The sequence below is a fragment of the Penicillium psychrofluorescens genome (genome assembly GCF_964197705.1).
Source record: "Penicillium psychrofluorescens genome assembly, chromosome: 6".
NCBI classification, from domain to species: Eukaryota; Fungi; Ascomycota; class Eurotiomycetes; order Eurotiales; family Aspergillaceae; genus Penicillium; species Penicillium psychrofluorescens.
In genome coordinates, this window is record NC_133444.1 from 855781 (window position 1) to 882068 (window position 26288).

The 26288-nt window shown below is 52.1% G+C and overlaps 7 protein-coding genes across 7 annotated transcripts; 3 read left to right on the forward strand and 4 right to left on the reverse strand.

Annotated features, from left to right (window-relative positions):
- Positions 1–142: 142 nt before the first annotated feature.
- On the reverse strand, positions 143–2473 carry PFLUO_LOCUS8835 (uncharacterized protein; the record flags this gene model as incomplete). The annotated part of the gene is made up of 3 exons (XM_073786604.1): positions 143–698; positions 755–1489; positions 1545–2473. The coding sequence occupies 3 exons, from the start codon at positions 2471–2473 to the stop codon at positions 143–145; spliced, it is 2220 nt and encodes a 739-aa protein (XP_073642843.1).
- Positions 2474–3479: 1006 nt separating this feature from the next.
- PFLUO_LOCUS8836 (Tlg2-vesicle protein) lies at positions 3480–4800 on the forward strand (the record flags this gene model as incomplete). The annotated part of the gene is made up of 3 exons (XM_073786605.1): positions 3480–3919; positions 3973–4374; positions 4449–4800. The coding sequence occupies 3 exons, from the start codon at positions 3480–3482 to the stop codon at positions 4798–4800; spliced, it is 1194 nt and encodes a 397-aa protein (XP_073642844.1).
- Positions 4801–5463: 663 nt separating this feature from the next.
- Positions 5464–8664, forward strand: PFLUO_LOCUS8837 (uncharacterized protein; the record flags this gene model as incomplete). Its single annotated transcript, XM_073786606.1, has 1 exon — positions 5464–8664. One exon carries the CDS (start codon positions 5464–5466, stop codon positions 8662–8664), a length of 3201 nt encoding a protein of 1066 aa, XP_073642845.1.
- Positions 8665–11826: 3162 nt separating this feature from the next.
- Positions 11827–13866, forward strand: PFLUO_LOCUS8838 (uncharacterized protein; the record flags this gene model as incomplete). Its single annotated transcript, XM_073786607.1, has 8 exons — positions 11827–11914; positions 11980–12609; positions 12670–12924; positions 12987–13132; positions 13198–13337; positions 13396–13526; positions 13593–13747; positions 13813–13866. The coding sequence occupies 8 exons, from the start codon at positions 11827–11829 to the stop codon at positions 13864–13866; spliced, it is 1599 nt and encodes a 532-aa protein (XP_073642846.1).
- Positions 13867–17485: 3619 nt separating this feature from the next.
- PFLUO_LOCUS8839 (thioredoxin-disulfide reductase) lies at positions 17486–18708 on the reverse strand (the record flags this gene model as incomplete). The annotated part of the gene is made up of 3 exons (XM_073786608.1): positions 17486–17673; positions 17730–18629; positions 18687–18708. The coding sequence occupies 3 exons, from the start codon at positions 18706–18708 to the stop codon at positions 17486–17488; spliced, it is 1110 nt and encodes a 369-aa protein (XP_073642847.1).
- An 822-nt stretch (positions 18709–19530) lies between these two features.
- PFLUO_LOCUS8840 (uncharacterized protein) lies at positions 19531–23492 on the reverse strand (the record flags this gene model as incomplete). The annotated part of the gene is made up of 5 exons (XM_073786609.1): positions 19531–20485; positions 20540–20742; positions 20794–20919; positions 20972–22248; positions 22301–23492. The coding sequence occupies 5 exons, from the start codon at positions 23490–23492 to the stop codon at positions 19531–19533; spliced, it is 3753 nt and encodes a 1250-aa protein (XP_073642848.1).
- Positions 23493–24407: 915 nt separating this feature from the next.
- PFLUO_LOCUS8841 (Putative ubiquinone biosynthesis monooxygenase) lies at positions 24408–25991 on the reverse strand (the record flags this gene model as incomplete). The annotated part of the gene is made up of 2 exons (XM_073786611.1): positions 24408–25768; positions 25796–25991. The coding sequence occupies 2 exons, from the start codon at positions 25989–25991 to the stop codon at positions 24408–24410; spliced, it is 1557 nt and encodes a 518-aa protein (XP_073642849.1).
- Between the last annotated feature and the right edge of the window lie 297 nt (positions 25992–26288).

Here is a 26288-nt window from a genome sequence, read left to right on the forward strand (position 1 = left end):
TCTTCTATCTGACTATGCGGAGAGCCCGAAGGATATATAGGTGGGTGGACACCTCGATGCTGTGTTGAAAACAGTCGAGGGTAATGGGGCAAAGCCCAAGGATGGTAACTATAATGGGTATCATTGCACAATCGGTGCGTTGTCATTGATCCTTCGTCTCCAGATCCTCACGCTTCAACAGCTGAACCTTGCCCATTGTCAGAGTAGGCTCGCTGGCATCTCCCTCCGTCGCATTCCCAATACTGCGAGCAAGAGACTTGTCATAACTGGTCGGGTCGATCCCAAGGATCCCGCCAACGTAGCCACCGCGCTCGCCCGGCACGCTGAACTCGCGGAATAGGTACCGCCATTCGTTGAGCCAAGCTTTGACGGCCTTGCCGATCTTGTCCTTGCCATTTTTCGAGTGATGTCCTGTGCCCGTGATAGCGTAGACTACGCGCAACCCTTCTCGCGCGTGCTTCAGAAGGATTTTTTCTAGGTATTCAATGGCCTCCTCGGGATGGAGACCGTGCAGATCAACGTAGAGTTCTTCTAATGAATCATCGAGGCCCGCATGGTGCAAATGCTGGTTGCGTTCCTCGTACAGTTGGCGCGCTGCTTCGCGATGGCATCTGCGCATCGCGTCGTTCTCGGCCTGGCCACGGAGTGACAGGGCTTTGGCGGCGCGAGCGTCGTTTCGGTTCCAAGCTTGGGCGGCACTGACAAACATGGTTAGCAAATTGTTGTTCTTCTCAGACACTGGAGGAGGCAATACCTCTGCAGAAATTTGTTCCGCACGGTACCGTGTCGGATTGCCTCGGTGCGGTACTTGATATATTGCTGGTTGGCTCTTCCGCCAGTCTCGAGCCAGGGGATATTTTGCGGCGGCTGGATTGACAGAGCCGCTGCACTGTTTTCACGGCCCTTGGGTTCTTTGTTGTTCTTAAATTTGCCCTTTCCAGGAGCTGGCGAAGGGGTCATGCGAACGACGTCCGCCAATGATGAGGGTGGAATGTTCTCTCTGCTCAGATTGCCCTCACGGTTATTATGCCCGCCTCGTTTCCCGTGATGTTTTTTCCCGGCATTCTTTGCGCTAACTGCGGCGAGAGTAGGAAACGCATCTTGGTCGTCGAGAGACGGAGCAGTGGGGTTGAGTTCTCGATTCTGATGGCGGCTGGCAGGACGGGACTGAGGGCGCGTAAGATGCGTCAGACTTCCATTGCGTTTTCCCATTCCCGGATAAAGCCCAGGAGGGATAGGCTTGTTGCCCTGTAAAAGGTGAGGGGATGGATATCGGCCAATATATTGTCCAGCCCAGGGGTCTTCAGCTCCTGCTGACGACTGTAATGGCGGGAACGCGTCAGAGCCACTATCTCCCTGAAACGGAGAGCCGGTCGGTGGCGAGGTTGGTCGACTGCCATCCGTGACACTGAGATTGGATATAAGTGCAGACGGATCATGAGAGAACGGGCAGCCCTGGCCGGCCAGACAGTTGCCCATCACCCAGTATCTATTGCCAATTGTGTCAGCATCAAAGGCGAAACTTCATCGAAAAAGGCACTTACTTGCACACATGACTTGTCAGATCATGGCTGAAGCGGCAGTCCGCGCGCAGACATTGGCCAGTGGACAACCAGTACTTGCACACTATCGGGCTCCGATTTTGACCCGAGGGCGTGATCGGGCGTGATTGATCCATCGCCATAGACTTGCCCACTACCACACGACCGTCGTCGTGCTGTTTCGGAAACACATCCACCTCTTGATCCTGAGTCAGTGATGCGATGGTAGCGCCAAGATCATAGCTGTGTGCTTCTAGAGCCGCTTCGATTTCATCATTTGAACGTCTATCCCCTAGCACGGTGCGCAAGATGTCGTGCGGGCTCATATCAGGCACAAATTCAGCCGCGGTAGCACTCAGCCCCGCCGCGCTGAGTCCGCCTAGTGACGAGGTCGTGCTGTTAGCATCGTCTGCGACAAGCCATTCGACGTTGCTATCGCTGCCAAAGTCCCCATAGTAGTCGGACAACTGGCTTTGATCTGAAAATTCATACGCGTTCAGATTCGGGGAGTGGGGAATAGGTTGCGCAAGTGCGAGTCGGGGTGAAGGGCGTGGAGAAGTAAACGGGGAGACGGTTGAGGATAGTGGAGGCCGGGAAAATGCCCCGCGGGAGCTCTGTACCCACGAGGTACTCCCGGGACTGGTCCCCAGGTTGGAATGGGGCGATAAAGGCGTGGACGAACGAGCCATCTGCCATGGTGCAGGCGAAGCACGGCGAATCACAGTATGACGGCTAGGCGGGGGGGATGAGTCTGGTAGGCTGCGGTTTCGATGCCGCCAGAGGATATCCAGCACCGCGTTCTCCAAGGACGACCCGGACAAGGTGGTGTTGGCGTGCAAAAACTCTTCCACTTTTTCCACCTGCTCCTCCTCGTCCAAGGTCTGATCCTGCAAGATGTGCAGGCATCTCTCGAGCAGCTCCTCCGAAACCATTGCGTATGCGCGGTGTCGCGCGTCGGAAAAGGGGATGGCGTAGTCAGGACGAACGAGGGGTGAGAACAGGGACTGAGCGCCGCGGAGATAAGCAGCGGGGACGTGAGAGGGATGACAGTATAATGCTCAGGGAGTCAGGCAGCGAGTCAGAAGGTCCGGGCCATGATCCCGCGATGATAAGCCGAAGAGGTCCAGGGATGTCGGGAGAGATCGGTCGATGAGGGCTACCAGCAGTTGAAGCGAAGGGACAGATCGCGGAGGCAGATTACATCGCATCGGCCCTTGAGTGCGCTGATCGGGTGAGGGAGAGGCAGTCGAAGTGGGTGGGAAGGGGGGAATAAACAGACGGAAGAGAGAGAGGAAGAAGAAGTGCAAACAAAGAGGGGAGTGGGTGGAGCAGGGATCAACACTATACCGGCAGTACCTAGTCCTCAGTATACAACAGGCTCATTCTCATAGTCCTCTGCCTCTGATATACGAGCAACAGGTACGCTTACTGTATTTTCACTCAATTGACATTACCACAAAATCCCAACTCAGCCGGGGTGATCGAATGGGAGATGCTGCTCACTTTAGTATGGCCATCATCGACCGCACTTAATGACCTCTATCTATCAGTGAGTGAAGAGTGGCTGCAATAATATCTTGGTTGGATTGTTTACTCACTGCCTCTCAAGGTACCTACCAAGTACCTAGCGTACCTCAGTAGGCCACCGGATATACTCCCGCCACGTTCGCCAGGAAACCTGCTCCGCCCCCGGGAAGCTACCGCTGACTGTTCAATCGATCAATCATCCGTCCAGTATCCTCTCTTTCTCTTCCTCTTCTACTTCTTCATTCTCATGTCCGACCCGATGACCTGGGCTTTCGCATGCCCTGACGGTATTTTTTGAATGATCTAGCTGTCCACTGGCCTTATTCTGTCGATCGCTGCCTGCTGAATCTGAGGTGACCCAGCTCCCTCCCCGGATCCGATCTCTCCCCGTTCCTTGATCAACCACCCACCATGCCGGCGGACTACCAGTCCACCGCCCAGGCATTGGCTCTCCCGATATCCTCGGATTCTCCTCCTCCTGACGATGATGCGCAACCCCCTTGGACCCGTTCGCGCTGGTCCAGCGAACGAGCAGCCACCTTCCGCGACCAGCTGGTCAACCGAGGCACGGAGCTGTCCAATCGCATATACGACCTGTGGATGGGAATGAGTCTGCTGCAGAAATTAGGCACCGTCACGGCGGTGGTCGCGATGCTTACCTTGGCCATTGTGGTCATGGTCTTCACCGGCAAGCTGTTTATCTGGCTCGGTCCGGTCGCAGAGAAGTGGGAGAAGTCCGCGCTGGTTGGCTTCATCCTATGGCTGTGTGTTTTTTTCGTCTCATTCCCACCTCTCGTCGGGTGGTCCACGTTTGGAACCGTGTTGGGGTTCATCTTTGGAACGTGGAAGGGGTAAGCCACCCCCAAGCGCAGACATCAGCAAAGCTAACCTGCAATTCTGACAGGTGGCTGATTTACGCGACCGCGTCCGTTCTTGGGTCGACCTGCTCATTCATCGTGTCGCGGACAGTCCTGTCCAAGTTTGTGAATCGTATGATGAAACAAGACACACGGTTTGCCGCGTTGGCTCTGACACTGAAATACGATGGGCTCAAGCTTCTCTGCATGATCCGCCTGTGCCCGCTGCCCTATTCAATTTGTAACGGGGCGGTCTCTACATTTCCGACGGTGCAACCTCTAATGTATGGGCTAGCCACCGCCATCATCACGCCCAAGCTGCTGGTCCCCACCTTCATAGGCAGTCGGGTTCGGCTCCTCTCGGATAAGAACGAGGAGATGAGTGCAGGCTCAAAGGCCATAAACATCTGCAGCATTCTTGTCACAGTCTCCATCGGGATCTTTACAGGGTGGTATATATATCAAAGGTGCCATCTCCTGCCTCGACTACTCTACCTGGTCGCTAACTTTTTGTTTGCGATAGAACACTCGCCCGCGCCAAAGAACTCGAAGCCAAAGAACGTGCCGATATCCGAGAGTCTCTCGAAGAGGATCATGCCGCGCACCGGCCGCATGGCTCGTTTTCGGACGACTCGGATGTCAACACTGCCGCCAAAACACTTGCTCGGGATGAGGAGGAACGCATCGGGTTTGAAGACTTGGATGATGACCACGTTGATCTGGAGCTGGGTGATGATAGCGATAGCGACCGCTCGTCTAGGCAATGGAAGACGAACCGGCGGTCGTACCATGACGAGTTTACGGATAATGACTCGGATGGATATGAAGGGACGTCGGGCGAGGCGTATGGCCTGCACCGACATATTTCCGACTAGAATCATGACGATTGTGACGAACAATAATAATCCCACTCTATTCTACAGTCTCCATAGAACAGTCCAACAATAGACTCAATAACGGAGTAGGCAAATATCTGGAAGGGGGCGGACTGACAAATACGCCCACGGAATGCGGTAACTTCGCCGTCCGTCGAATTCTCTCTCGCTTTTCATCCATATGTTCGTTCTGGCCAGGCAACTTGGCTGTTTCGCTCGGTTCCGACAAGTGCTGCACCGCTGACTGCATGTAAGTTCCCGTGTGGCTTTCAGCCCTGGTCTCCTCCGACGGAATGGCGGACTATGCATTATTTCCTATCGGCCCCAAATCTCCCCTCTCATGTCTATCTACCCTTGTCGATCCTATCGCCCTGGACATCTACCAATGACGATTGACATTCTGACTTCCTTTCAGATCATCTCTGGTCTCGGTCTTACCGGAATCCCTCGATCTGCGCATGTCGACTAGCGATGTGGACTCGATGGTTGCGAAGCCTTGACCCTTGATATCCACGCATTCGTCTGAGATATGGAGGCCTATCAATGATTCAAAAGGGATTTCATTGCTGGAGAACACTGGGTTTATCTTCTATGGTTCACTTGTCTGAAGGCGTGTGAGAAGAACGAATTCCGATCAGTTTCTCGGCATCCACGACATCCCAGATGGTGCCATACATCGATCAATTTGCCGTAAATGGCAATATCACGGCCGATATACAAGGGTCATTGTTGTCATACCAATCTCCTGAACAGCTAGAGCCGCCTGTCAAACGAGCGCGGACCTCGAACAGCCCTCTTCTACACCAAGTCCCTACCTCGGCGTCCATTGACCATCCAAAATTGCCGGGAGATGCCAATGCTACATCCCATCAGTTTATAACCAACAACGGTGTTCAAGGCATCCAGGGATCGATTCGAGATTCATATGCCAGCGGGGGCAGCAGCATGCCCCAGGAGTCGACCACGTCCACTTCATTTAGATCCTCCTTGGACTCGAAAATATCTACATCTCCTCCAACCACACCCGCAAAATCGCATTCGACACCTCCCTTCCCCTCGGGCTTGAGCCTGACGGACGGTGGTAAAGTTGATTTTTCCAAATGCCGGCCCCGGTCGTCCATCCCTTCAAGGCTTTCACCTGCTGTCTACGGCCAACAATGCGTTGCGGCCGGGTATGCGTCTCGACTGGATCCATATACGCTTCATCGCAAGGAGCAGGATGCACTTCAAGACCACCTTTGCCATTTGCAAGTAACGCTCTACCTCAACATCCGAAATGGAATTCTGCGGCTTTGGACCCGGAATCCTATGGTCAGCGTCACCAGAGAGGAAGCTTTGGGCTGTGCCAAGGACTACAGATGGATGAACCTGGCGTCCTTTGCCTATGACTGGCTGGTCCGGAACGGCTACATTAATTTTGGGTGTGTTGAGGCTCCGATACCGCAGGTGCCACCAAAGCGCGGTAGACGAAAAGAGGGTCCTGTTATTGTCGTGGTTGGCGCTGGAGTGGCTGGTCTGGGCTGCGCACGGCAGTTGGAAAGTCTTTTCCGCCACTATCGTGATGCAGATACCGCGCCTCGTGTCGTCCTCCTGGAGGGTCGTCGCAGAATCGGTGGTCGTATCTACTCACACCCTCTCCACAGTCTCCAGTCAGCAGATCTCCCTCCTGGGCTCGTTCCCAAGGCGGAAATGGGTGCGCAGATTATCGTGGGTTTCGATCAAGGCAACCCTCTGGACCAGATCGTGCGTGGCCAACTGGCTCTTTCTTATCACTTGCTCCGTGATCTCTCGACGATTTATGACGTAGATGGATCGCCCGTGGACGAAGTTCGGGATTCCATGGACGAAAAGCTCTACAATGATGTGCTTGATCGCTCTGGTGTTTACCGCCATAACGCAGTTATCGTTCCCACTGCTGAAGGTGACCGCGATATGATTGATACGGGACGGGAGTCGACGGTGAATGATGGCCTGACAGTACGACAGTACGAAGATGCCAGAGCCGCCGGGACGATCGATTTGCTAGTCCCCAAGAAACGAGTTCGTCGCGGAGTCGGACACAAGACTGCGGATATCAAGCCGTCTGGGGATACAGATCTTGTCGGGCCATCCGAGGAGCATCCGGCAGCATTGGCCTGCCAGGCTATGGGCTGGAAGCTGAATCCAGGTTACACTGTGGATAAAACTCTTGAACTCGACTCTCTTGCCAGGAAAACTCCGGGACAAACCCTCGGCGCGATCATGGACGAGGGGGTCAAGCAATATCAGCACATGCTGCCGTTAACACCAAGGGATATGCGACTGTTGAACTGGCATTTCGCAAATCTCGAATACGCCAACGCCACGAACGTCGACCGACTCAGTTTGACCGGCTGGGATCAAGATATTGGCAATGAATTCGAGGGAGAACATTCGCAGGTGGTGGGCGGTTATTCGCAACTACCGTATGGGCTGTATTCTCTTCCTACACAGCTTGATGTGCGCACCGGCAAGATTGTTTCCAACATCTCTTACAATGCACCTGGGACTGGAAACCGGAAAGCGATGATCCAATGTGAAGACGGCGAGAAGTTTATGGCCGACCACGTCGTGTTCACCGGGTCTCTTGGCGTCCTGAAACAGCAATCGATCACATTCAACCCTCCTCTTCCGGACTGGAAGAGCGGTGCAATTGACCGACTAGGATTCGGAGTCATGAATAAGGTGATCTTGGTGTTTGACCGGCCATTCTGGGACACGGAGCGGGATATGTTCGGTCTTCTACGCGAGCCGGAGAACCAGAACAGCATGGTGCAGGAGGAGTATGCGGCAAATCGCGGCCGATTCTATCTGTTCTGGAACTGTGTGCCAACCACGGGTCTTCCGGTCCTCATCGCTCTCATGGCTGGCGACGCAGCTCACCAGGCGGAGCGCACTTCAGATGCCGAAATCATTGGCGAAGTCACCAGCCAACTCCGGAACGTCTTCAAGCATGCCACTGTCCCCGATCCGCTTGAGACCATCATCACCCGCTGGGGCAGTGACCCATTCACCCACGGAAGCTACTCCTACGTGGCGGCCGCCGCTCTTCCGGAAGACTACGACCTAATGGCCCGGCAGATTGGCAACCTGCACTTTGCAGGCGAAGCCACCTGTGGTACTCACCCAGCCACTGTCCACGGCGCATACCTTTCCGGACTGCGCGCCGCATCCGAGGTAATCGAGTCCGCCATAGGCCCCATCGAGATCCCCAACCCTCTGGTCCCCGAGAAAGTCAACAGCAGCGTATCGACAACACCCAACGGCACCACCACGCCGGCATTCCAAAAGAGAAGGGCATCAAATACCACCTCCTCCACAACACCAACAACCTCAACGGCCCCTGCCCGACAACACAACCCAAAATCCACCGAAAAATCCAAAGAAGAAGCCTACACCCAAGCCTTCTGGACCGAAATCTACGCCGAGCTCGGCCCCGCTCCTCCCCGCCCCGCAAAAGCAGGCCTAAATCCCTTCCTTCTCTACCAAAAGGACTACTGGACCACCTGCCGCGAGCAATGCGACGAAGCCCGCCGCGCAACAACCAAGAACGTGAACGCGCGCGCCGCTCGCGACGAGATCCGGCATGCGCTCGGCCAGATGTGGCGCAATGCCCCGGCGGAAATTAAGGCGCCATATCTTGCGCAGACGGAGGCGAATCGCAAGGCCAATGCTGAGGCTTGGGAGAAGTGGAAGGTTGAGGTTACCGAGTGGGAGAGGTTGACTTATGTCGTTAAAGATCGGTGGTGTGCTGCTAATCCGTTCGAGAGCTGGCAGGTTGGTACCGGTGTGTCTGGAGATGCTGCTGTCGGGATTCAGAGTAATGGGGTATCTCATACTTCCTGAATGTGAGGTGGAAGAGTCACTGGCTGGTCCAATGTTTTTGTTTTTTCCACACTTACCTCCACTTACCTCCTAGCCATGTATGAATGAATGCAGTTTAACGAGACAAACAACACCAACCATTGCGCCATTAATTGTGCCTATTCTCCTCTAGCAGTCTAGAAAGAAGGCAAGCAGTTCTCGGCGTAAGTTTACCCGAGCGAAGCTCCTTTCCCCCGCGTTTCAGGATGTCTAAGCTTTTCACATGGCCTCGTAGGACGTAGACTTCTCATGCAAGTCCTCATGTCGACCGGATACTAACGGTCACTTTCTCGGGATCTTGACAGCCGATGTGGAGTCCGTCACCCCGGAATTTTGCCCGCAGGATTCACGCGCCAACCCAGTGGTCATTTTCAGAAAGCACCAACCAATTGTGATTCAATTTTTTCGAATATCAAATGGGCTTGTGTTGTTTTAGTATGATACCGGTCCGTTATAAACTTTTTAGTATCGATTGGAACCGAGAAATGGCCTGGCTCCGATTATTGCGGGGATCCCCGTCATAAAAAGGAGCTTCTTCCCAAGTGGAATAGTTCCAACATAGCGACATAACAGGCATTGAAACTATGGGCCATACTATTACATCTGAACATGTTGAAGAGAGTCAAGACAAAGCCAGCCCTGGTGGCCTACTGCAGGATCCACTCTACCAGGCATATGCTTCGAAGAGCCCAGAATGGCATCAAGAGATGAACCATACCCTTCTTCGCAAGGTGGACCTCCATTTACTACCATTTCTAGTTCTGATGTATTTTCTGAACTTTTTGGACCGCAAGTATGACAAATTCGTTATCGCTTGTTTCTTTGTCACTGTGTTAATAATTGGCCCAGCAACCTATCCCAAGCACGACTTGGTTCATTGGAGAAAGACTTAGGCATGGTAGACACCGATTTCAACCTTGCAACAAGCATTCTCTTCGTTGGATACATCCTCATGCAGCTGCCATCTAACCTTCTTATCACTCGTGTTCCGCCTGCCCGTTTTCTGGGCATAGCCATGGCATTATGGCAAGTCTGTCCGTAATTCCATGTGTGGGATTTAAGGCTCATACTCTCACAGGGGGACTATTTCCGCTTGTCAGGCGGCCGCTCAATCCTTTACTGGAATTGTTGTCGCGCGGTTCTTCCTGGGCTTCGTGGAGGCTCCTTTTTTCCCTGGCGCACTTATGCTAATGTGAGTGCCAACTGGAGTAATAACCAACTGATCATCACTGACGGTTTTCTAGGTCGAGCTGGTATACCAGGCAAGAGGTAGGTGTCTCGGTCTATATTTTAATCTATGCGTATCTGACTGAGTTAGCTGGTCCACCGTGTTGCGTGGTTCTACTCTGGTAGCTCCCTGGCCAATGCCTTCGGAGGCCTGATAGGTGCTGGAGTCCTTGCAACCCTTGATGGTGCATTGGGAATCGCAGCATGGAGATGGCTCTTTATTATTGAAGGTTGCATCACAGTTGCTGTGTCTCTCACGGCGGCGTAAGTTTCTCCCTGTTATTCCCCTCCACTCTTAAGCTGACCATATTAGCATTTTCCTCCCAAACTACCCGGCATCAACTTCCTGGCTGAATGATGAGGAAAAGGCTTATGCTCAATGGCGCCTCATGCATGACGCCAAAGAAGCAGACGACGCTAATTCTATCAGTATTATGGAAGGATTGAAACTAGTCTTCACCGATAAGAGAGTGTATCTCTTTATACTTCTTCTGCACACTTCGCTTCTGTCCCAGACCTTCCAGTACTTCTTCCCGACTATTGTGCAGACACTTGGTTATGGCAATATTGAGACACTATTGATTACTGCGCCGGTCTGGATCCTAACATTCCTAGTCTCACTCCTGGTAACCTGGACATCTGGCAAGACGAACGATCGAAGTCTCCACATCGTTGGCTTGATGGTTATCAGTATCATCGGGACCGTTATTGCTACTGCAACAACAAATACCGGCGCTCGAATGTTTGCTATGTTTCTGTGAGTCTTTTTTCTCCCTGATTGTTGGGATTGAGACTAATCTTCTCAGAATGCCTATGGGCGCCGTTTCGGCCTGTACGATCATTCTCGCCTGGGAAGCCAACTCGTTCCCTCGACCGCTAGTCAAACGATCGGCTGCACTTGCTCTAATCAACCTGACGGGTAACGCTTCTTCAATCTATGGCAGCTACATGTGGCCGTCCTCTACAGGCCCGCGGTACATTCCTGGAGGTAGTGCGACTGCAGCTATCTTACTTATAGTGGCGGGCCTGGCATTGACAATCCGTCTTTTGCATACCAGAATGAATAAAAGATTGGAAGAAGCTGAGGCCTCACAAGATGTTCGATCTACAGAGATGGACAAGCCCGACTCTCCACCATTTGGGTTCCGCTATACATTGTGAGGTCAATTACGGTCTACAAACTTTTCTGGCTTTCAGATTGGCTGTCAAGCATGGGCGATCAAGATTAGCAATAAAGGAAATATCAATATATGCGTTTTCCTGTGCCTTGTATTCAAAGTAAAAATAAATTCAGATTTAGATCGCGAACAATATACCTAGCTAAGTATTCTCTGGTCGAATGATACAAGACTGGTCACTTGGATTCGGTCAAAGGTCTCGGTGGTACCTTTACCGATATCTATCAAGGTTTCCTATTGGTGTTAAATTCCCTGATGAGCTTACAGCAATTGCCGACGGATTGTCCCATTATTTGGGCTACTTCACTTCGTCTTTGCGGGGGCACCCCACAGGGATGTGAACCGACCCCCACACCGTCAAATAAACCACTAGTTTGACGTCACATTACCGGTCAATTTCCAGACAGAAAATGCCCGATAGTATCCGGCCAAGATTGAAAGAACATGTACGATAATGAGAATAATGTTAGATATGGAAGGGCCGTGCAAGAGGAGAGATCTGGTCCGGGCATCCATTCCTAGGCCCCATTTTTACCCGGGTATTTGCGGACTTCATGTTGGGCTTTCAATGTAACTAGGACTCGCACCTTTTGTCATCACTAATGCGCCGTTATCCACCCCGCCTCTCAAGCCTTGGGATATAAAGGTAACTGCCCTTGGTAACACTAGATAGATGAACTTTAAAGGTCGAATCATTGCACTCTGAGTCATCAATATTGATTGATGTGAACCAAGCAAGATGGACGCTCTGCTCAAGCACCCTCCACATCTCTCAGTGGTCACACTAGTTCAATATGCTGGGCTGCTGCTCTTTTTTACGGTGACTGGTAAGTCATATTTGCAGTTATCAGGAGCAAAACAAACGATTTAAAGTGTTGACTCGATGCCACAGGTATCTGCTGGACTTATCGCAACAGGGGCTTCTGGACTTCATCCTCCGCCAACTTGAAATGGATCCCCGGGCCACAGGGGAAGGCTTTCAAAGGAAATTCTCAGGAGCTCCAAACCAATGGTGCCGCTAGCTGTACAGCCTGGTTCTCTCTTTACAAGCGGTATGGGCCTGCCTACGAGATGACAATCCCTTTCTTTCGCATGCATATAATCAACCACCCCATTTACCTCGAACACATTCAGAAGCACAACAGCAAGAACTATGTACGCGGAAGCTTTATCCGGAATGCTTTTGGACCACTCCATAGGACCGGGATTTTCATTGTCGATGGGAAAGAATGGCAATTCCAGCGCAAGTCGGCGACGCGAGCGTTCAGCAAGCGGAACTTTGAAACCCACATTACGAAGTCCCTTCACCAGTCGCTCGATATCCTTACTGGCCTTCTGACCAATCTGGCCAAGGACGAAACGGAATTTGACTTTCAGGAACTGATGGGACGCTTCATGTTCTGTCTCTTCCTTCGAGTCGCTTTCCATGAGGATAAGCTCGCCCGCGAGATTTTGTCAGAGGATCCCGAGAGCCTCAAATCAGTGCCTGATTACATTGCAGCGTTTGACCAGGCCGCTCTCTGTGCGTCATATCCCTCCCCTCTTCAAATATATCATTGTGTCTGATGAAGTGATTTTGTAGACTTTGACCGACGAAGACGTGACCCTCTGTGGAGAATCACCGAAAAGCTCTCCGGCGAGGACAAAATCACCAAACGAGCTACGAATCTCTTCTACTCAAAGATTGATGATATTATCAAGAAGCGCCTTGATGCTATGCGGAATGGCTATACACCTGATCCAGATGCTGGAGTTGATCTCTTAGATCTCTTTGCCCAGTCCACAACCGATCCATACAAATTGGGTGGAATGGTCTTCTCATTTCTATCTGCTGGCCGTGAGTTGTTGCCGCCCACCTTCCCCAAATTGGGCAACCTGCTGATGGCCTCGCGCACATAGGCGACACAACGGCATTCAGTCTTACATGGCTTATGAAAGAGATTTATCACAAAGAGAATCAGCATCTTGACGCCGCGAATAAGATCCGGGCCGAGGCAAGGGAACTTGGCTTCCCCAATGGCTACCTGAATTACGGAGATGCGCCGGTATGTCAAAATTCTAGAGCTTTTTCAGTTGTTATCTTTCAGAGTTTTGATCCAATTTCTTGAAGAAATTGCGCTTTGCAAATGCCATGTGGGACGAGACAGCCCGCCTTGACACGGTCTCTCCTGCTGGCCAAATGGAGGCAGCAGAAAACGACATTCTTCCCGCAGTGCCCGAACTCAAAATTCCCCCTCGTCATGTTAAAAAGTATGTTCATTGTCCCCTCGTGGCTCCAATTGAGCTAATCGTAATGGTCCTTAAACAGAGGTGATGTCGTCAGCTACCAGAATTATGTCTTGTCACGGATGCCTGAAGTCTGGGGAGAGGACGCTTCCGTCTTCAATCCCTACCGATGGTTCAAAGAAAACGGAGAAAACGTCTCCTACAGTCCATTCAGTAAGACACAATACATATTTGAAGTAGCAATATTGGTTTCTAGCTTACTGATGCCATGGCATGTAGAATACCACTCTTGGAATGCCGGGCCGCGCAGCTGTCTCGGACGCGCACTCGCAACGTACGAGGGTATTGCAGTCAGCACTGCAATTATCCAACGTTTTGATGTCATCCTAACAGACGATTCCAAGACTTATGAGCCGCTTGCTGCCCTGAACATGGTATGCTTTTCCTTCTCCCGTTGGCGATTAGATGAAATGCTCATGAAATACTTCTCACTCGGCAGGGAATCAGAGGCGGTCTTCCAATGAAGTTGAAAAAGAGAACTTCCAAGGCCTAAATGATAATCATGGAAGCCGGGTTTATTACGATCTATGGGTGTCGTTTTTCTTCCCTAGTAAAGCGCCCTTTCCAACAGCATATGTTGACGCATCGTGGGGGTTTAGACGCAAATTGAATAAACAAATTAGGACTCAATCCGCAGTAGAAGAATAATGACCAGATGGTCACAAGACGGGGTAGTCAATGTACGCTCCACACTCTGGCTCGTTCGACCGGGTAATTACGGCCATTTTACCCAATTCGGCGATCAACCATAGTTAAGAGCGGAGTTTTATCATCTCAACCATCACGGGATCTCGAAACATCGCGCTTTCATTCTCTTTTTCCACGATCCTAATTTGCGGAGATGCCGTAGTATTGATCTCCTAACTCGGAGCTATTAGAAACGGTCATCATGGCTGATACGATGTCTTCGGGGACTGTTTCGGTTTCAGAAAAGCCTGCCTCAAGCCAAGCTTCCGGCTTCAGGAGAGTCTACCAGGCATGCGAAAACTGCCGACGTAAGAAACAGAAGTGTGCATTGGGAGACCCATCCAACCCCAAACTACCTTGTCAAACCTGTCGTAGGGCCAACGTACGATGTGGTGAGTTGCATTTGTTTTTGTTTTTGCCTACAGGCGTGTTAGCTCACATTAGTTACAGTCCTTCCTGAGAGAAAACGAAAGGGCCGCCCACCCAAAAGAGCAAGGGAAGAGCATGACAACCGACCTGATGCGGTCACAACTGGCCCACGCAATGATGGATTTCACTCGTCTAGCCCTGCCAATAGCGCAAATCAAGTGTTTCAATCGGCGTGGCAACCATTCATGGGCTCCTCTGAACCCGTCGTGGAGGCTGCGGATAATACCCCGATCAGCACATCTAACTCTGCCAGAAATCTCAATCAAAGGGATTCTAAGAGCTATGATCAACAAATCGCCAGTCATACATTGGCAACATTCCCCTTGAGAAACACGTCTGACGCCATAAGACTACTGGACCAAGCGGAGGTCAATTCGGATAATCGAATGCAGCACATGCTAGACGCGCAGCAGAATCTAACCTTAGCCGGGACGAAAATATATAGCGAGCCATCATCCAGTACAGAGTTTTTCCTACTTCACGAAGGGCTTATCGATAAGACTACCATCTTTAAACTTTTTAGTTTTTATATGCGCTCGGTGCACCCCATCATGCCCTTGATCCCACATGAGAGGATGCAGATCACCCCGGAACACGTTTTGACCATGGCGAATCGGGAACCCCACTTAATGGCCGCTATCCTCGTGGTAACAGCCTCTTTGGCAGGGGATCAAACCCTACATGACCTTTTATGGCAGAGAGTGCGGATTCTTTTTGCGGAGGTCGCCATCGAAGGAGAAAACGCATCTACGGAGGTTGTTGAGGCTTTCCTGCTCCTTTCGGGTACGACAACAATACTTCATGCAAGTGGTTGATATTGATGTCGACTGTAGAATATCCCCCAAACATGGGCCATGGCACAGAACGAGGCGTCGGAAATCAAATGAGCTGGATGAATGTCGGCACGGTGGGTCTGATGGTATCTCTTAATCAATTCCAGTCGAAACTGATTCTTTCTAGGCTGTGCGGCTGGCTTACTTCCTAGGTCTCGAGAGGCTAAACATGCAAGCCGAAGATGTGGATGAAAAGCTTGATCATAATCGGCATAGGGGGAAAGTGGCTTTGAGCTGTGAGAGAAATATGTCATCAGCATGCTGGAGGCGCGCTAATATGTTATTCCAGACTGCTACTGTCTTGACCGGCAAATTTCTATTCGAGTTGGAAAGGTGTTCTGGCATCGGAGTGAGTGTCAATCTACATATTTCAAGGCAGCCTTGAGCAACTTTGACAACCGTCACGGTGCCAATGGAAACAAGGTCTTTTCTTGAGCTTCGGATTTTAAGGACTAACTTTACCACATAAGGTCCTGGAATGACTCACCAGCATCAAAACGTTGATCCCGCAGTGGATTTTCCCGAGATGCGTTATATCCCGGGCATTCAGGAAGATCATGCCGCCTATTTGCAGTGTCTTGTTCAAATGACACAGGTATTGGGCAATGCTCACGACCTCTTGTACCCCTCGAAAAGCCGTTCAGTCGCTCTGGCGAAGGCTGAACAATATTACCAACACATTGACGACTTTGCAGAGAGTGAGACCATACCGTCAGCGAAATTTTCTCCATTATTGTTTGTTAATCTAGCTTTCAGCTTTGTCGGCTTTCCGCAGCCGTTGGCAAAACAAACCGTGGCGAACGTATCCCATCAATGAGTGTGTCTGGGTATCATTTGTAAGAAATGGCCTCTGAGATTAGCCTGCTTCAACTGACAAACTTATCGTTACAGCATCATCTCCGATTGTATATCTATTCTTTCTCCTTGCAGGCATACATGCAGCGGGTAGTAAGTGCCAACGATGGAAATCGCCCTTCAAATTATTTTCCAACAGGTTTAATGGGCACATCTGATGGACGATTTATCGTTGAAGCTATCAATGCAGCGGTACGGTGACCTCTAAACGGTTTGGTATCTTCTGCTGACCCTTCCTCCGTATTAGGCCGATGTCCTTCGATTGGTCATTGGCAGGCTACAACCTGCAAGGGTCCGTCTAACCGTTCATGTTTAATTCTCGAGAAATGTTCAGTCTAACCCTTCTCGCAGGCATTATCGTACCTTCCTTTGCGCTTTTTCCTCTTCTTCAGCCACGCAGGTGTCTTTCTTCTCAAAATAGTCGTCATTATTCCATTACCGCCATCCCAGAAAAGAGCGATCCTTCGCCTGCTCCGAGCTCTCACGCAATGCCTGTCGACAGCCTCCTCAAACCCTAAGCATCCTGCCCTCCGCTATGCATCCGCATTTGATAGTCTTTTGGGACGTATTTATCGGGATCAAGACTTTCAGACGCCAGGTCCTAGTCCGGCACCCTCGCGCCGAATGAGTTCTGACGCCAGTGCGAGTTGCCCTGGATCCCCTGTCGTCAATTCATTTCCCGGCGAAAACGACCTGCAGACCCTACTTGGAAGCAGGGAATCTTTCGTTGCAGAAAGGCCATTCCAGGACCTTGCCGCTGACATCGAAGCTCTCTATGGCCTCGAATCCACTGCGGATCATCTGCAACCGGTCGTTGAAAGCAATGATTTGTCTTCTCATTTACCCTCTTCTGGTCCATTTGCCGCACTATTCAGTGCTGACGACAGGGAATTTTGGGACCTATTCACGTCTGCGAATTTCGATTGGAATACTATATAAACGGATGATTGAAATCCGCCATTAAGTATTGCGTATTTAAATATCAATTAGTTCATCGGTGCTGTAATAAGAGACCATGTTTCCCTCACTTGCCTGTTGCATTTTATCACAACAGGGTATTTAAAATTCGGTGCGAATTTAGGGGAGGAAAGATCACCGTCTGAGCTAGCAATATCATTTCATCCATCTATCTATCTCATGACAAAACACTATCTATGCACGGGGAATTCGAAAAAGAGCATGAGCAAGAAGAACAGGTCTATAAGCGCACGCGAGTATGGCTGAAACAAAAATCCACTCACACGCCAAGGGAAAATCGCCAGACATATATAAAAGGGCGGGGAAAGATGAAGGGAGAAATGCACTGATTTACAGCAGCGGGTTGGACTTGTACTCGGCAGTAGCACCCTTGGGGTCCTTCTTGACCTCGCCGTTAACTTCCTGCGCGGCGGGCTCGACGACAGAGTGCTCCACTGAGGCGTTAGGCTTCTGCTCATCCGGGGAGTCGCCTTCCGAGATGAACTTCTCGGCTTCCAGGGCGGCGATGCAGCCAGAGCCTAGGTGATTAGGTTAGTAAATTGCATTGAAATATAAAGAAGCTCAAAACACATACCAGCACTGGTGATGGCCTGGCGATACCGCTTGTCCTGCACGTCACCGCAGGCAAAGACGCCCTCGACGCTGGTGTAGCTGGTGCCGGGCTGAGTGATAATATAACCGTCCTCGTCCAGCTTGACCTGGCCCTTGACCAGAGCGTTGGCCGGGTCGTGACCGACAGCATAGAACAGACCGTTAGCATCAACGATTTCTTCCTGGCCGGAGACCCTATTCTGGATGCGGAGGTGGGTCATCAGACCGTTAGGCTTGTTCTCGCCAATAACCTCGGTGGCAACGGTGTTGAAGCGCACGTCGCACTTGGGGTGCGCGAGCAACCGATTGGCCATAGCCTTGCTGGCACGCAGCTTGTCGCGACGCACCAGCACGGTAACGCGGCTTCCGTACTTGGCCAGGAACATGGCCTCCTCAGCAGCGGAGTCGCCGCCACCAATCACGTACAGAGGCTTGTTCCGGAAGATGGGCACGGCGCCGTCGCAGACCGCGCAGGCACTGATGCCGTTCTGCCAGTAGGTTTCCTCGCCAGGCAGGTTCAGACGGCGAGCATTGGCGCCTGTGGCGATGATGACGGCGTCGGCGGTGTGCGCGGGCGCGTTATCCGGGCCATCGTTCCACTCGGTCCACATCTTGAATGGCCGCGACGACAGGTCCAGCTTCGAGATCGTCTCCGTGATGATCTCCGTGCCGAATCGCTCGGACTGCTTGCGCATGCTCTCCATCAGCGCCTGGCCGCCCACACCGTCTGGGAATCCCGGGAAATTCTCCACGTCGGTGGTGGTTGTGAGCTGGCCGCCGGCGGCGGTGCCGTTGGCGAGCATGCCCTCATACAGAACGGGCTTGAGCTCGGCGCGCGACAGGTAGATGGCGGCTGTGTGGGCGCCAGGGCCGGAGCCGATAACTAGGAAAAGGGTGTTAGTGTTTTGTGGGATGGTTCTACGAGTGTGGGCTAACTCACTAACGACTTTGGAGTGAGCCATTCGGGTGGAGGTGGTGCTATTCAAGCGCAATGGCGTCGACAAAGGCTGCGAAATGGCCGAGGCGGAGGGGGGCGATTGTTGATGAAGAGTGGCGGAGGCTGCGGCGGCAGTGAACCCGAGGGACCGGAGGGTGAAAGGGAAACGGCGGAAGGTTGAAGAAAACAGCTTGGCGGGTGAAAAGGAAGGGCTTCGGGGGAAAACGAGGGTTATAAGCAAGGATACTGATTTTCTGTCGGTGGTGGGGAGGATTAGGTCACCGGCAGTGGACTGATTGATAACCGGCGGATGGCGTGTCCGGCTCGGCCCCTGGGATCGGCCTGATGTACCGCTCTGGGCAATAATAATAGTTATCCTAGGCAATTATCCTACAATCATCACCATAGTTAATCGACCTGAATTAATCAGTCGCAGCTTCGAGAACATGTCACGTGCCCAGGGGATTAGCAAGCGCGACAAGTCTCGACCGCTGACTAATGACAACAATCAATCAACCAATTGAACCAACCAGACCACTGGATCGAACACCCAAGCCCTTTAGGTTCTTTGCCCTTTCCATTAACTATCAAAAGAAAGTTCCTTGATTTCATGTGGTTTCTACTATCGATTAGACGTATCTAAACTAGAGCCCGTACTGAAATTAGGCACATTCTAACGTAGTTGATCACTGAATTTGTGGGATGGCAGTGAGTAGCGGTAGATAAAAGTCTTAGATTAAAGCTAGCAACAATGTCCCGGTACTAAAGTCCTCTTTCTCTTAAGTTACACCGCCACAAAAGCACTAGACACCGTATTCTCGCAGTCCTCCGGCGTTGTAGTCATGCCTCACCTTCCTTCCCATCCTTCTCCAACATGGCCGGCCGCATTGGCGCGCGTGTTATTGATCAAGTCATCGTCGTCATCATCAAATTCGTCCTCGCTGGCATAATCCTCGGTCTCGTTGTTCCGCCGCACCTTCAACCATTTCTTCCATCCCTTGGCCACCGGTGTCGGGGGCGGATCATATTCATTGCCCTGGTAGCGCAGCACCGGCACGAGCAGTTTGTATGGCACCGTGATCCCAGACGGGTCCATCGGGCTGACCTCCAGGTTCAGCGTGATAGCCAATCCTCCTTCAAGGTCGATGAAGGCGCCCGCGCCATCATCCTCGATCTTGTTCTTCTTCTTTGCTGCCTTTTTACCGAGGTTGCTTGGCCGGCGGTGGAATGGGCCCGGGCGAGGAGGGGGCTGGTCTCCGCTGGGGAAGTAGCTGTCGCCATTTTCCCTTGGCGGTAGTGGGCCGTCGGCGCCAAAACTGAAGGATCTCGACGGTGGTCCCCCTCCCGCACGATTAGACAGTCGTCGTAGAAGACCGCTGCCTGGTCTGTTGCCAGAGGGTTTGTCTCTGTCTCCCCCACGACCCAATGACAAGGTCCGCTGGAGCATGCCGGGGCGAGGCCCTGTTGGTGGTGTCTCGGGCTCAGGCGTCGCTGGCGGTGTGAAACCAGGATGATATTCTCGGATTGAGCACCAGTTTCGCCGAGGAAGTAATCGTTTGTTGTTTCGAGGCTTGCCATTCACATCTTGGGTGAAGATGGGGATGATCTCCTCGTCCGTGTTCGAGTCCATATGGTGCACCGTACTGCGTCTGCTGAGCATATCCGAAAGGAGTTCCGTCTCGGGGATATCAGCGATGGCTGAAGAAATCACGTTGGGCATGTATCGATAGTCGCGGTCCTTGGCGACTCCCAGTTTGGAGCTCGAGTAGAACTGCCCGATGGCGGCCAGGTGAACATCACCACTGGAGGAACAGCAAGTTAGCAAGTATTAGTTTCTAATGGCAAAATTCTCTCACCTCAAGATTGTGACCCGCACGGACTTTTCTGCTGCGAGGTCCTGAAGATCTTCAACCAGCCATGTTCGTTCGGACTTGAGATACTTTGCAGTCCAATGGTCATCAAACACCTCTACATTGCCGCCAGATCTGTTGATAAGTCCACCCAGCATTCCAGATTTGCCCAGCGACTTGCGGCTGTTCATAAAGTTTTTGAGCAATGCCTGCAGTTGATGTTAGAAATGAAAAGACTTAAACTGACAACAGGTACATACCATTCGGGGGTAAGCAACTGGAACACTCGAAAGTACAATCAGATGTTTGGTCTCTCCTTTCATGATCTCTCGGTGGCATCGATCCCACACCCGATCACACGTCGACTCGTTAAGAACTTCATTATTCTATGAATCATTGTCAGCACAATCTTCCCAAAGTTTTACTGGGGAGACCTACCATGCGTTCGGTGCGGCAATCCAGACCGAGGAACGTAACCCCGTGGCCAAAAGACATAAACAAGTTTCGGCTTTGCTGCTCAATGTAAGGACCGGGTTGAGCACCCAGAAGCCAACTGGGTTCGTCCGTCTCAGTCTCTTCTGGGACGCTGTGGTGTTGGAACAGCATATAATACTTGAAGGCGATCTTGCCCAGCCCCGAAATAACAAAGCTTTGCATAAAATCGTGGTGGTAGGACCCAAATCCTTCAAAGATCTCGTGGTCATTCCATATATTAACCATGGGAATCTGGGAGTTGGCCAACGAGAAAAGACCTTGTGAGAACCATCGAGAATAGTTGTCTAGATAGAATTCTTCCAGCTCAGAGCGGAAGTCAGAATTGAGAGGAGTGTCGTTCCTCTCGGTGGCGTTCTTAATTTGCAACCATTCCTGGAAATGCGGCGAATCTGTGATAATCGAATCGTTGAATATTTGGTCGCCTCCTCCAACCATCACATGGAATGGTCGAGTCTGGTGCTCATTGAGGACATCTCGCCAGAGTGGATCAGGGCCACAGAGTTGATTCGAATCGACAAAGGGCCCAAATCCATTGCCACTGTGGAACATAATATTCATGGACTGGCCTGCAGCGGGAACCCAGAATCCCAGGGCAGGTCCCTGGTTGATTCGGTATGCAATTCGCTGTTGCGTTGGGTTCAGTTCGACTTCGAGGGAAAATCTCCAGAACGTCACATCTCTCGCGGCATCGGCGTACAAACGAACTCCTGAGATATCTCGGTAAACCTCCGCCGTTTCTCCGTCAACCGAGTGCATTCGGTTGGAGGATATTGGCTGCTTTGGAGCCTCGCTGTTGTAATCGACCATGCTGGGCGTCATTTCGTAGATGCCATCATCGTTTTCGACGAATGACAGATCAACTTCCTCCTCGAGATGATCCACCGGTTTGACGTAGAGCGGCCGCCCATCCCGGCCAACCTTCATAAGACCAGCTGTCGGGTCAACATATTCGGGCGCCAATTGGACGCCGTCTTCGCCGCTGATCTCTACAGGCGGGGGAGGCAGGAGATCCATGGGCTGGGAAAATAGGCGTAATGTAGGTGGAGTATTGTAATAAGAGCGGGAATCTTTCGTGACAATCATGACAGTGCCTCGCCATATCTCCTTGTCAACAGGCCCATGCGCTCCATCGACCTTGGTCTGCTTCATGCCCGTGTATCGAAGCAATGGCCCGCATTTCAAGAACAGCGGGGGCTGGAAAACTTTGTGCTCGTTTGCTCCTGAGTCATGTTAGTCACATCAGCTTGCAAGTATCGTGGGAGAGGGCCTTACCTGAGACCTTTTGCGCTGGCGTCTGGTAGTTCTTAGGCAGAGCTCTGCTCTTTCTGCGGTCGGTCGTTCCGCCGCCCTCCCACCATGCCTTGCCGCGCTCGGCATCAAGATGTTGGAAATCAAAATCCGAGACCCCGAGACGAGCAACCTGTGGGTTTTTCCACTCGAAGACTGGGGGTGGTGTAGGAGGCGGCACATCAAAGGACACGGTCTGCTGCTTTTTCGGCCTGGGTTGCGACTCCACGCTGTCCTGGAAAGTTTGTGTTGGTGATTGATTTTCATCCATCCTTTCCTCGCTGAGCATGGGGGCAACTGCTCTGGGGTCCGACTGAGCAATCGAGCGAGTGTTTTCGTCAGCCTTCGCCACTGGCACGCCCATTGCGACCAATTTTCTGGAAACGCCGCCTGTCCTTGCGACTGGCGGTATGGTATCCTCCTCCGTACGTGCATATTGTGGATCCTCAGCACGGCGAACAGCGGGATACTGGGGGTTCATGGACAATGCTCTGCTGTGGCGCACGGCTGTGCCTCCAGAGCGCGGTTCAGGAATTATTTCCTTCATCTCTGGAGCTGCGATAGCGGTCTTCCGCATGTTCTGCTCTGCCTGAGCCGCCGCGGCCATTCTTTCCGCTTTCTCCTGCTCGGCTTTCTGGCGTGCCAGACGCTCTCGAGCTTTCATTTCTGCTTCCTGAACCCGTGCACGCTTCTCCTCCTTGGTAATCCCAGTCAAAGTAACCTCCAGTTTTTGTAATGGAGATCGATCAGACGCCCAACCACGCCGTTTCTCGGTTGTGGAAGCCGTGGTATTCGACCGACGCGGCGCAGCCGGTGCCGGGGATGGGGGCGTTGGCGCTTCAATCTCCTCCGCGGGCCGGTCAAACCCTGGAGGAAGAGGTGCTGGTGGCATACCTCGGGGTGTGTTTGATTCCTCTGGTGACACGGGAGCAGCCTGAGAGACTGGCTTGCGAGTTGTATAGTTCATGCTTTCGGGAGGTAGATCCCGAGCCCTGGCCGAGAAGGACCGTCCTGCCTGCTGCCCCGACGTCCGGGCAGCTAGAGGACCCCTGGAAGATACGGAGCGTGTCCGTGGGACTTGTGGTGGCATCGCAGGACCATAGTTGTTCATGCCATATCTATGGTCATCGGAAGGAGGGATCGAGCTGCCATTGGCGGCCTCGGGGGATCGACGCATTGTGGCCATTGCCATTAATTTGGTCTGAATATCTATCGGGGTTAAGTATCCTGGTTTGCGATGGGCGTTGCAGTGCGTAACTGCTTTGCGACACAACCGTCGGCGCAACTAGAATCGAGCTGGTCAACCTCGGTCCCACGCTATTGTTGGCAGGCAACAGAGAAGGAGAAATTGAGGAACGCATACATCAGATGTGGTCGCTCTGAGTAGCGCCTCGATTTAACGGTGCCCAGTGATCACCATTTCATTCTGGCCCAACCGGAATCATGTAGCTCCCAAGCGGGGGTGGCGAGCGGTGGCGGTCGAAGAACGAGGGTTTCACAGTTGCGGGAACAATTGAGAGAAACGGAATGAGGTCAAAAATGCAATAAGGGGAAGAGTCAGAGAGAAAGATAGAGGATGGGGTGAACCGAAAACAAGAAAGAAAGAAGTGCTAAGGTTTAGGAGGCTGGTCCCCAGCCACCGTTTTACTGGTTGGACAGCACTAAAAGTTAGGAGCAGCGTGCGTCAGCAGTCAGTTTTTGACTATCTACGGAGTACCGAGGGCTAATACTATTAGCGGATCTATTGTTACTATCACTGTTGTTTGTTCCATTTTTCATACTTCTATTCTTGCTCCGGTGGACCCATGGAACGGGTCGGCGGCCATCTGCAGACGGTCACGTGATGTTGTATACACCATCCAGAATTAGCACCATCGACGGGAAATATGAACTGGATTGAGCGTCCGTCCCCATATTTGCGATGTATAACTTTCGTGCCATGGGAGAAATTTTTGACAGTATTTTCTTATCTATACTGATGTAGTAGGCCTCTACTACCTATACAATAGTTCCCGTATAGTATCCGGCGTAAAGAAAGAACCATAGATGCAATAACAACTACATGAGAAAACAACTGTTGTACACAAACAAGCTAACCCTCCGCGTTCTTCATCAAGAACGACTTGACAAAAGGCAGCCTGTTAATAACATCCAGCCCCAAGCTGCGCGCCCAAGTGACGGGCCCGTTTCCAGGGACATTGTACATCTTATGAAGCAGATCACAAGTGCCACCAATTTTAGCATTGGGGAGGTACCGTTCCGAGGCGTAGTGATCGAGGGTGAGCAAATCCCCGATATCCATGCCGTGGGAGACGGCATACTGGATTGTGCGAGAGAGGGAAGCGACGTCGGCGAGACCGAGGTTGAGGCCTTGGCCGGCGAGCGGGTGGATAACGTGCGCGGCGTCGCCAACGAGAGCAATACGGGGGGAGACATATTGGGCTGCGTGGCGGAAGCGAAGGGGGAAGGAGGCAACTGTGCCCTGTTGCAGGCCGATGGCCGTGGGTGGGATTTGAGAAGGGAGTGGTGTGTGCTGGAGGCGCCAGGACAGCTCGTCTTCGTGGGGTGAGGTCTGCTCCGCGGATGTTGCACGATCTATGCCCATCATATATTTCAAGTCTGTCATAGAGAGACGGAACGCTGCATTGACCATAGCTAAGAAGGCAGGTGCCGACAGCGATTTCAGGTACGCTGCGTGCTCTGGTGTTGTTGACCAGACGAGGGTGGCGTGGTTGTTTGGCAGCGGGAGCAGGGCGATCGGTCCGCCCAGCGCAGGTAGGAACCGTTGATAGGCTGTGCGCATGGATGCAGGGAATGGCGGGACATCTGGTTCTGCAAGTGCCAGGGTCGCAACCACACCGTGGCGATTGTAGTCCCAGCCGTGGGTGGGGATATCGGCGAACGAACGGACAGGACTATTGATACCGTCTGCGCCGACCAGCAGTCTCGCAGCGATGCGGGATGCCGGCTTGGTACTCGCTGCGGATCCTGTCGGTGCGACAGAGAGAACAGGCCAGGCCGACAGATCGGGTCCGTCGGGAAGGTGGTCGGAGCCATTCTCAATGGATGCAACGGTCATGTTCTCAAAAACAGACAGGTTCTCATCACCCGAAGCAGCAATACGCGCCAACAATCCACGAACAAGATTCGCGTTCTCGGTCATGGTAGCGACACTCGGTTTGTCCTCGAACGGAGACGTCTCCATAGACCAGTCAAAGGATATGCGCGACCCGCTCACGCCATCCCACACCTGCATCTCTTGATAATTCTGCACGCGGTCGGTGTCCAAGTGTTCCCATGCTCCGATACTGCGCAAGAACGACACAGAAGAGGGCGTCAGGCTGCTAACCCGGTTGGAGAACTTCGTCGGCTCCAGGCCCCACGACCGAGCTTTTTGGAGGTCCTGGCTTTCGACAAGGGCGATCCTGAGGTTCGATGTAATGGGCGATGCTCCTGTGCAACTCTATTATTAGCAATCACTCCCCAGCTTGAATGTCTTTTGGTGGACGTTACGGAGTGCAGCCACTAGACCTAGGCCTGCTGGCCCGCCGCCGACACAGACCACGTCGTAGATGTCAGGCGATTGAGCAAGCTGGGACTTGAATCGTCGACTGCCAGCGCCATGTCGGCATGACGGGCAGATATATGGCCGGAGGGCCCTTGAGGCTAGACGCATTGTGGTGAGCAATTCTGGTTCGAGGAGTCGGAGCTTCGGGAGTCGAGAAAGACGGTTGGCGAGTGCAAACAAGACAAACACGTCTATACAACAAACGCAACTACAGCCAGCAAATAAAAATGGAGAAATAATCTAGACCAGTAAAGCAAAGCTCTCTATGTTCTGCCAAGGTTATATGTCCAGGAAACTGAAGATAGCCAACATAACATAGGCGAGTATGCTGGGAATGGTAGGCTGGCTGACGTTAATACTCTGTTTACAATGAGACAACTCCATTCACTTCTAAAAGCAACCTTC